At 46.1% G+C, this 10,966-nt stretch overlaps 1 protein-coding gene across 2 annotated transcripts; it reads right to left on the minus strand.

Annotated features, from left to right (window-relative positions):
• Window positions 1-2,469: 2,469 nt before the first annotated feature.
• LOC105090633 (cytoplasmic 60S subunit biogenesis factor ZNF622) lies at window positions 2,470-10,931 on the minus strand. 2 transcript variants are annotated; one of them, XM_031443450.2, is made up of 6 exons: window positions 10,201-10,929; window positions 9,176-9,436; window positions 8,783-8,945; window positions 5,880-5,992; window positions 3,715-3,858; window positions 2,470-2,749 (listed from the first exon to the last, which is right to left on the minus strand). In XM_031443450.2, the coding sequence occupies exons 1-6, from the start codon at window positions 10,808-10,810 to the stop codon at window positions 2,622-2,624; spliced, it is 1,419 nt and encodes a 472-aa protein (XP_031299310.2). In that variant the 5' UTR covers window positions 10,811-10,929; the 3' UTR covers window positions 2,470-2,621. The 2 variants fall into 2 exon arrangements, with proteins under 2 accessions (XP_031299310.2, XP_064335716.1); XM_064479646.1 differs by lacking the exon at window positions 3,715-3,858 and having other exon boundaries at window positions 10,201-10,931.
• Window positions 10,932-10,966: the final 35 nt, after the last annotated feature.

The raw sequence follows: 10,966 nt of genomic DNA on the forward strand, positions 1-10,966 counted from the left end.
CCTCTCCAGGGTGGCTCCGAAAACAGTAATCATCTCATTCAGTTGCCTGGTAATGCAAAGGAACCAGATTACCCAGTCACTCTCAGCCCATTAAAATTGTTTACTCCAGCTTCACAGAAAAAAGTGTATGTTTCAATATGGGAAAGTGAGATACCGCACATTTCATCTGCATATGGGATGACAATACCTGTTTTTTTGACCCCCGGGACCTGATGCATGTTAACGTAAGCACGCACTCTACCACTGAGTTGTACCTCACACCGATGCCTTTCGAGGGCAAGCATTTTAAAGTTTTCCCTTAAATAGTAATATCAGTGCCCTGGAAATGTGTGATAGCCTTAAGTAGGTCACGGGAAGCTGTGGCCTTTGCTGTTTATTTTGTTATCCTCAGGGCTAGGGATGGGATAAAACAAAGTACCTTTTGAACTAGAATTCAAAAATTATGATATATTTGTGGATTTATGAAGTGCATTTGTGTAGTGTGTTAGTGGGTCCAGGTAATTAAAGGGCTAAAGGCTAGAGGAACAAAAGAGGATTAATAATTCTGTCTCTGAGTCCCCATAAACATAAGATTTCAAATACTCACCCCTGCAACCAGTGGAATTGTCTTGACTCTAGACTACATGGTTCTGGTTTATACATCTTTGTGTGCCCCTCAGGATCTCACTCAATGCCCTGTACAAGATGATCAATAATAATGGTTGAAGTATTGCCAGCAGCTTTTATTGCAAATTAATGAAAAGAAATATGAGGTCTATTGTCCCAGTTCCTTTGTGTGCACGTCTGTACAGAAAGACAGAGGATAGTATGGTATCAGTGTCCTAGAAATGAGCTGAAACAAACATGAATGTTATCTCATTGCTCAGGCTGTCCTACAAAAATAAAACCATAGTAAAGTTTCACTCAATTAGAAAAATGTGAATAAGAAAGACTTAGCTGGTGAAGAGAGTGGATGAAATAATCTAGAGCAGAAAATGGGAGGTGGGAATTGAGACACGGACGGTCCTTCGGATGGAGGGGGTACATTTCCACCACCAAGACGAGAGAGGAGCCAGTAGAATTTGGGAATAAAGGAGGAATCTAAGATGATACCCAGGTCGTAAGCAACGATATTAGTTATCACAGTGTGGGAATGAGAACTGGGAGGCAACCTGGGAAACACAGAGAGGGCTTTGAGGCTTGTTTCCACAGGGCATAAGTCACCCTGGTCTGACTGCGATGTATGTTCAAATGCCAAGCCCAGCTCAGTTCATTTCTGGATCTTTAGAAAACACTATTTAAAAGCTGAGTTGTCCCCCCTGGGAGATATTTTCCATAAGTGACAATGAACCTTGTGGTGTTTACACAAGAGGTTATGTCTCAGTAAATCACCGCCTCCCCTTTGCACACCATCAGTGTTACCCAGCCAGCCTGCAACACCCGCCAAGAGCTGCAGCACAATACGTTGCACATTCAGTTAAGTGTAAATTAAAAACACACCTCATGCTAACAGTTTTATATCTATATCTAGGATATAGATTTGATGATGTGGCAAACCAGAGTGGGCACTTGCGTGGGGAGAATATTAGAAAGTAGGATGAAGGAGTAAAATTAGAACCGGGGAGCCGTCCACTGTCAGAAGCTGAGCCTGCGCACTGAGGAAACATCATTCATTCAACTCTGCACCCAAAATTGAAAGAAAAAGAAGTGTCTCTAGCAAGCAATGGCTAGTGAATGCATGGTAAGGTGAAGCACGTTCCTTCGCATCCTTGAACTTGCTCCTCAGAAAGACCACTGCGCTGCCCAGAGCATCCCCTCCTCAGTGGGGCACCTGCCCCCCGAGGGAGGCCCGGAGGCACCGACTTCATGCCGGGGGCTGAGTGAGTGACGGGTCCTTGGCTGGTTTCTTTACCCCTACAACAACCTGGGAGGTAACAACCACCTTGTTGTACAGACTATAAAAACCAAGCCACGTTTCCCCAGGCAGAAAGCTAGCCCAGTGGGTTAGACCCTCACGTTTGCCTTCATTCCCAGTGCACCCCGGCCTCCCCTAAACCATGTAAATGGAGAGTCTCTTCACAGACTGAACCGTGACACCATCCGCACATTTTACACGTTTTCTTCCTGCCCTGAGGGCAGCACTGGGAACTGACCGTGAGCGCACAGCACCGTCACCTCCGTGTGACCACACTGAGGAACGAAGGCCCTTCGCAGCAGGGCCCGGACGCGCTCTTTCGCGTTGCCTGCATTTACTGACAGTGCCCGGAGACGGTCACCACCTCGGGGGCCACGATGCACCCCAGTGAGGGACATCCCACTTGGCTCCTCCAGAAGCTTCGAGTCCTCCATCCTGTCCTGACAGCATAAAATCAGCTCTAGCCGAGACAACGCAGCAGATCTCGGGAGCAGGGCAGGCCCGTCCCAGCACACACAGCACTCACTCTGTCAGAACAGGACCTTTCTGCCCTGTTCAAAAATGACACGGGAGTGCCCAGGGGATTCTGCCCTTTATTACAGGGACGAGCAGATGAAGTACAGGGAGAACAGCAGCAAAGGGGCCCGCCGTCTAACCCGGCTTCCGGGGTCCTCGGGCGGGGAGGCCGCGTGCGCAGGAGGCAGACGAGGACTCGAGCCCCGGCGACTCAGAACAGCACCTGTGGCCTGAAGTGCTTCTGCCTGATGGCGTTGTTCTGCATCCCCGTCTTCAGCATCCACTTTGCCTTCATCCTCTGGACGTACTGCATGTCCCGCTGGCGCATGAGCGCTGCTCCTGGGGGTGGAAGGGAAGTAAGAAATGAAAACCCAAACTTTAAAAGCCAATTTGGAGTAACTGAGTTCTTAAAGAAGAGATATTAACTGGGGTCTCTATCCAACGGGGACTATGTGCACCCCAGAATTGCACCCCAGAACTGTCTGTATACATTTCTCTGGGATGAGCCTCTTTATTTGTCATCATATCAAAAACTCTATAAGAGAAAGATGAAGTCAGCGGGCTCACAGCTCACAGGGAGCCCTAGTGAAACCACGTGTATACAGACACAGCGGCAGCGACAGTGATTTCAGTGTCAGAGCTTCCCGGCTGTCAACAGGCAGCTCCCTGTTCTCCTGCCACCGTCTCCAGTGGACTGACATTCTCCTTGAAGGTAACAATGTCAGTAGCCTACTCTATTCCTCTGACTCTTTTCATTTTTATGGGATAATTACAGAAAGAAGGACTGGTAGCTTTTATTACGTGCATGTGCTGTGTCATCCTGCTTTATGACATCCCACCTGCCCAGGCCCCGTTATCATCACCTCCATTTAACAGACAACTGAGGCTTTGACTGAATAAATTACTCATACCAATAAGAACATCAGGTAGGTCATGCTGACTCCACAGCTCAAACTACTGCTGTGAGAGTGCCATTCCATTCCTCTGGGAAACTTCCAGGAGGATTTCAACCTTGGATAATTACTCAACAACTCTCTTCATAATCTTTACCTCCTGAAAAAGTCAGTGGTATACACGCAGGTTTCAGAAAGTTGCTGTGCCACGAATAAGAAGTTGTTTCCGTCATGGAGCTGGGGGCTTATTGCCATAAACGCCTCAAGTGGTCACAGACGCCCCCAGAGCCAAGGTAAGCGTCCCCTGGGGAGGATCCTTAGGGACAAGGTCAGTAACCACCCTTTCACCCAGGCCCGCTGAGGAACTGCAAGTCCCCGGGCTGCTCCGTGGCTGTCCCCGCGACGCCGCACCTGTGCTCCCGGTCCAGCCCAGGGCTCTGTACTGCTGCAGGACCCGGCCCACCGCCTTCTGGTTCTTAGCAACGGCCACGGCTCTGGACAAGCCAAACCGCTGTTTGTAGTATCTCATCAGGGAGCGATGACCCACTCTGGCACCTGTTTTTCAAAACAGCAACGTTGAAGCACCGAGCTGGCACTCTCTCAAGGCAGAGCTATGAAGCTAGGGCTTTCCCAGTCAGACTTTTCACATTTATCCAGCTGGAAAGTGCATGTGTCGGAAGAAACAGTGCTCTACCCACTGAGGAAAGATGAGGCTGCATGTTAAACAATGAAAGAAAAAAACCAAAGAGCAGAGAGATTTAAGAAAAGGGACCATGGCAAGTCACTGTCAAGTGAAAAACTCAGCGTCTGTACTTCCTTGTTCTATAAAAGAGCCTCCCCAGAAGTGCACAAGCCGCCCCTACTAACACCTGCAACCGGGCCCTAGGGGTAAGGAATCTCAACACCTTAATAGAAAAAAGATTAAGCACAGAGAACGGCCCTGATGTTTAGGTCTACCAGCCACAGTCTGGGTCCAGAAGGGGAACCAATCCACTTTTCCTTGGCTTACAGTCTCCAGTGCAATGGTTCTCAAACAGGGGCGATCTTATCCCCAGGGGACATGTGGCAATGACTGGAGGGAGGCTCCCGGCACCGAGTGGGCAGAGGCCAGGGACGTGGCTAAAATCATACCACGCACAGGACAGCCTCCACAGCAAAGGGTTATCTGCCCGAAATGTCCACAGTGCTGAGGCCGAGAACCCCTGCCCTACTGCTCCTAAATGAGGGAAGTCGTGGGTGTACTGTAGTTTAAAAGATGATTAAGCTAAATTCTCTCCAGAGCTTTTGTCTATTTGGAAGGATCTGGTAAAAATCATGCCAGTCAATCAAGCTTTCAGAAATGAATTCTATGGATGATCTGTCCTTTTATCATCTTAAAAAAGAAGTTGAATAAACAAAGTCTTAAAAAATACTTTATGAAGCTAATTTCTCAGGTTCTGCTTTGGTATTTCCACCAGAGGAAGCCTAGCCTAGGCCTATGTGACAGATGTGGGCCTGTTTTGCTGCTGTGTGCTGTACAGGCCACGATAGTGTACTGCCGTATAGTTTTCTTATTAATGTAGGAAGAATTACATTTTCAAAACAGACTCTGCCTGCCCGTCCTTCCTCTGTCATTGTCTACAGCTGCCCCAGCCTTAGAAGGTTGTTGTTCTGAGTTAAACAGCTGGTCTGTACCTAAGCTGTGATAGCACCCCAGGGTGACTTCCTCATGACAGGTGTCTCCACCGGCAGTGTATACGCCCACCATTGCTACAAATCTCCCAGGCAGTGGAGAGAATTGGGATAAGGGCTTCGCTGACTAGATCCAGGATCGTGGGTAACTTCCTCAATCTGTCTAAGTTTCAGTTCGCTCATATGTCAAGTAAGGATAACAGAATCTAACTCAGACTTGTCATAAGGATAAAATAAGCTGCCTGACCATGCTAACTGCTCAGTAAATATGATGTTTATTAGGGTCTTATTATCATTCCGTTCCCTGTATTTCCAAATGTGTCTTCAGTAGCTCCTCCCATTCTTCTCCACTAATCGTAACACCATAAACACTGTTAGATAGTTTTCACATTCATGGCTTTTCTTCACCTTTTCACACCTGGGATAAATTCCCACCAATAGGAAACATGTACCCCAAAGAAGCCAGAATTCAAACTCCAAACCTCCCCCTGCCCCCAGAACACAGACAGGAATCCTGGGTGCTGTCAATCAGATACACCCAGGCCAGACTACCACGTGCAAGTCTGAGCAACACATGGAAACAAGAATCAGTTCAAAGGATAAGAGGAAGGGCTAGTTTAACAAGAAACACTTGGATAGGGCCAAAACACTTGATAAGGAACAGAAAAGAAAGGGTCTATGTATTGAAAAATAATGACTGATCAAAGCATTGAGAGAGAACGGGAGTGAAGAAAATATTGATCCAACTTAAGCAAAACAGCTAAGACAGAACTACCAGGTGACCTTCAGAATCTACCTCGTCCGCACACTGTGAGTTGTAGGTTCTCTCTCCTCAGTGTGGAAGGGGAGTGATGGGAACATGCCTCTCCAATAATCTCAGTGGTATTTTGGACAAACGCACTTACCGGAAGGGAGAATCAGCTCCATGGTTTCGTCATCATATTCCAAGGTCTTTCCTGAGGGCAAGTCCTCAGTCTCATCAGGGTCCTCCCCCTCCTTGTGATCTGGGTAGCTACTCCTGGAGCAGTGGAGTGGCATTAATACATTTAATACACAGATCAAGACCTCAAGACCTAAAAGACATAAACTGTATTTGCCAATGTGGCAAATCCATGTGCTACCTAAAGGGTGAGCGGTGGGGGGTGTAAATAGATGCAGAGACTGCCAGATAAAAGGTTTTGGAGAAAAAAATAACCTGTTAGCATTTTCTCTGTAGTAAAAGATGCAAGTTACCTATGAACGCAAAATGGATCACCGACTTAAATGTAAAATGCGTAACTATAACAACTCCTAGAAGATAACATAGGAAAAATTCTAGATGACTTAAGGTTTGGTGATGACTTTTTAGGTAATGCACCAAAAGCACAGTTAATGAAAGAAAGAATGGATAAGCTGAACTTCATTCAAACTGAAAACTTACGCTCTGTGAAAACCAATGCCAAGAGAATTAAAATAGAAAATACAGAATTGGAAAAAATATTTGCAGAAAACACATCTGATAAAGAATTGTTATTCAAAATATAAAAGAACTCTTAAAATTCAGTAAGAAAATAAACCCGATTAAAAAAATAGACCAAAAACCTTAACAGACACCTCACTAAGATATACAGATGGCAAATAAGAGGTGTTTTACAGCACGTGTCACCAGAAAGACATAAATTAAAGCAGTGAGAAACCACTACACATGTATCTGAATGGCCAAAGTCCAGAACACGGACAACATCAAATGCTGGTGAGGACGTGGAGCCACAGGGACTCCGTTCAGTGACAGTGAGAACACAGAAACGTACAGCTACTCAGGGAGACAGTTTGAAAGTTTCTGGCAAAACTGAACATATTCATACCATAGGATACAGCGGTTGTGCTGCTTGCTATTCACTCGAAGGAGCTGAAACATGTCCATACACAAACCTGCACATGGAGGTTTATAGCAACTTTATTCAAAATTGCTAAAACATGGAAGCCATCAAGATGTACCTCAGTAGGTAGATACATAAATAAACTACAGCATAGCCAGACAATGGAATATTTTTAGAATTACCTGGAAAGAAATGAGCTATCAAACCAGGAGAAGACATGAAGGAATCTTATATGCATATTACCAAGTGAAAGAAGCCAGTCTGAAAGGCTATATAATGTACGACGTAATGTGCGACTACTAGAGGATGCTCTGGAAAAACCATGGAGACACTGGAGAGAAGGAATTGCCAGGGGTTAGGGTGGAGGAGAGTGATGAACAGGCAGAATACAAAGGATTTTTAGGTCACTGAAACTACTCTGTATGATACTCTAATGGTGGATACATGTCATTATAAGTACATCTGTCCAATCTTATAGAATGGACCATACCAAGAGTGAACTCTAAACCATGGACTTTGATTATTAATTGATTCAGTGTTAACTGATGGATCAATGTAGGTTCATCAATAGTAACGAATGTACCACTTGTAGAAGATGTTGCTAATGAGGGAGGCTGTGCACGTGTGGGTAAGGGGGAATATGGGAAATCCCTGTACCTTCTGCTCAATTTTGCTGTGAACCTAAAATTGGTTTTAAAGAGCGAGCAAATGACTTATAACTGAACTCTTTCCCCTACGTATCTGTTTCTCCTAGCAGGGTTGTGAACCAGAAAGGAAGAGAACAATGTAGAGGTGGAAATGTGGTTCTCCTCAATTTAATCATTATAAAAACAAGTTCCAGAACAGTGACGTCCAGTAGAACCCTATAAAGATAGAAATTTTCTCTCTGAGTCCAACATGGTAGCTGCCAGTCACATGTGCTTTTAAGCACTGAGTTTTGGATTATAGGCAGTACAACTGAAGAATTCAATTTTTAAATTTTTAGATTAATTTTTAGTTAACTTAAATGGCCACATGAGCACCCCTAGTATTTTTCATACTAAACACCACAATTCTAGAAGAATCTCTCTGTTTCTAGAAATATTCACACACAAAAATAATTAAAGAAAGGCACACTAAATGTGAATAGTAAGGCAGATAAGCCAATAGGAAAATAGACAAAAGACTTAGTCAGACACTTCACAAGAAATAAGCTAAATGAGCACTTATATATAAAAAAGTTCTCAACTACATTAGTGCTCATTAGGGAAATGCAAATTAAAACCACAATGGATATACACTACACAGCCACCAAAGAGACTACAATGAAAAACTCTCCCTCACTACAAGTGAGAAATGAGAAATCAGGAGGAAAAGGCAAAAGGACAATTTATAAGACTAGAACTTTTCTGAACACCCGTATCAGGTGGGCTCTGCACACCTGGCATGGTCATTACACACACCGGCTTGCACAGCACACCTGTGCTAGGTCATAGGCATCTGGACACTAGGAACCAGATGTTCCGCAGTGCCTAGCATGAATGTGTGGCATGATGTGGGACTTAGAAAGCCGCCACCCATCCAGACTCCCTTAGGAGACAGCTTGTGATTCTAGGACTCTCAGGGAAACCAAAATGTGAAACCTCATTTCCAGGCCTCTGTTCATGAGGTCACTGGCAAAGCTGAACTTCTGACCATTGAAACCACAAAAGTAAGTTTTCAAACCAGACAAACTTCAGTTTGGCCCTGACATCTTCTCTTTATCAGGTATGTGTGTTTAACTCTGTGACACTCAGTTTCGCATCTACAACATGACAGGAAATAACCCCCTCCTATACAAGAGTTCTCAGAGATACTAAGAATCCTGCACTGGACAGAGCCAGACAAAGGTCAGGCCTGGGCGTATCTACACCACTTCAGAGCGAACATGATGAACTCACTCTCCTCCACTTTACAAACCACAGACTTACCTAAAATCATAGAAGTCTGCAAATTCCAAAAGAGCATCTCCATCTGTGAAGAGCTTACAATGACTCCTGTCATTCATGTGAGCCTGCACAGCTTCCGTGGAGTAGAAGGATTTCCCTTTCTCGTTGCACCACAAGCAAATCTTCCCGACACCAACTTTCTCTCCTGGAAAAGTAAGTTGAGGAGAAAAAGATGAAAGCAGCTTTTTGCAGCCAGCTTACATCTCACCATGTATCTCCACAGTTCAAAAAATATGCATCAAGTTTTGGATTCTCACAAAATGAGCAGATCATTCAATCCAAGATGGATGAGAAACACAAAACTCACGTTCTCTTAAGATCTGCCTCCCCAATACTGTGCTCATTCATTTAAAAAAGAAAAACTATTACACTTACCCAAATATTTAATCAGTCCCTTAAGATCTGAAAGATATTCTATGTCAGGAATAAAGAAGCTGTGGACTTTGGTCATATGAGCCACATTCTTCATGAGGGAGCTTGAATGATGGGGACAAAATAAGCAGTCCGTCACGGGGATGGCGCCAACTGGGGCGCTCACTCCAGCCTCTTCCTCCTCTGCATCCTGCTCCTCCTCCTCGTCCATGGCTTCAGCATCCTCACACTCCAATTCCTCATCAGAATCAAGATCTTCCCAGTCTTCCAGCCAGAGATTTGAAAAACAGAGTTAGTTGAAGATCTCAAACGTTATTCATTTACCACAGACAAGTTTGCATGGCTAAGAAATGCTTTAGTCTTTCTTTTCCAGGACACAGTAAACCCTTTGAAGGAGACGTATGCTCCTTTGCTATGCATATGTGAACTCACGTAATTAGTGTTAATGGTATGTGGCATGAGGGAAATATAGCTCATCAAGTCAAGGTGGCTAGGCTGCTGGCTCCAAGCTCACATTTCCGGTTAGCCGGCTGATTCTGAACACTTCAAAGTAAAGCAAAGCCATCATAACCAGCAACCCAATAGAATTTGACATTCTACAGCAGACGGTGCGGCAGCAACATGTCCTCATATGCGTATGTTCTGTACACTAGAAACTAATACAACACTGTAAATCAACTATACTTCTATTTTAAAAAAGAGAAAAAATTAAAAAAAACCTCATTCAATATGGAGAAGGCATCCACTCATCCTACAAATATTTATTAACTGCTCCTCCCTGCCCCCGCAATCCCTCATTTAATGTTTCAGTCCCTGTATCTACAACAGTGAACTAAACACACAAATGCCCTATGGGGATGCTGGCCACACAAGTCACTTCAGAATGCGTCAAAACCAGCCTCACTCATCACTTTCACTTAAGAAATGACACCTGCTCACTCCAACCTGTAAGTTAAATCTGTAAATTTAAGGGGTGGGGAGTCAATCCCCTCCCCCTCCCCCACCCCGCCCCCCAGACCGCCCCTTACCATCTCCATCCAGGTCCTCCTCACTCTCCTCCTCCCCCTGCTGCTTCGCCAGCTTCTTTGCCTGCTGTTCAAACCACTGCAGCCGGGGAGGTTTCTCGGCAGGGGCTCGCTGCTGAGTCCCACGTCCTCCAGCAGCCACGGCCACGGGACTCGGGGACTCCGCCTCGGGCACAAGGGGCGCCTTCTTGGGTGACGTGGACGGCTGGGCCTTGATGGCCTGCTGGATGGCCGCGTTCACCGCATCCTTGTCCACACTGTCCACGCCCAGCCCTTTCTCCAAGTTCTTTTCATTCATTATCGCCACTTTCCTACTCACCGCCTTCTTCTCCAGCTCCACATGCCGCCGGGACTTGAGATGGTTTTCGTAGGCCTTGAAGGAGGCAAACTTCTTACTGCAGACGGCGCAGTAGGTGGCCGCGCCCTTGCTCTCCGGCTCCGCCAGGGCCCGCTGCGCCCGCACCCGCTCCTGGAAGCCCTCGGCGCTGACCGGGGCCATGCCGGCCACTTTGCGCCTCAGGTTGTAGCGGTGCCAGTCCGTCTTGTAGTGGGCCCGCTGCGCCTCCGCGTCGTACAGCGCCACGCGGCAGGTGTTGCAGGTGTAGGTCGCCATCGCCAGGCGCGAACTAAGAGGCAACAAAGGCAGAAATCTGGGGACCAGCCACCCGACCCTACCAGACGCTCAAACCTCACACGTCAGAACCCACGGAAAGCCAGACTGAAGGCCGACTTCCGGACTGGATTGAGGTTAGGCCCAGCCGGGCAGGAA

This window comes from Camelus dromedarius, chromosome 3 (genome assembly GCF_036321535.1).
Source record: "Camelus dromedarius isolate mCamDro1 chromosome 3, mCamDro1.pat, whole genome shotgun sequence".
In the NCBI taxonomy this organism is placed as follows: domain Eukaryota; kingdom Metazoa; phylum Chordata; class Mammalia; order Artiodactyla; family Camelidae; genus Camelus; species Camelus dromedarius.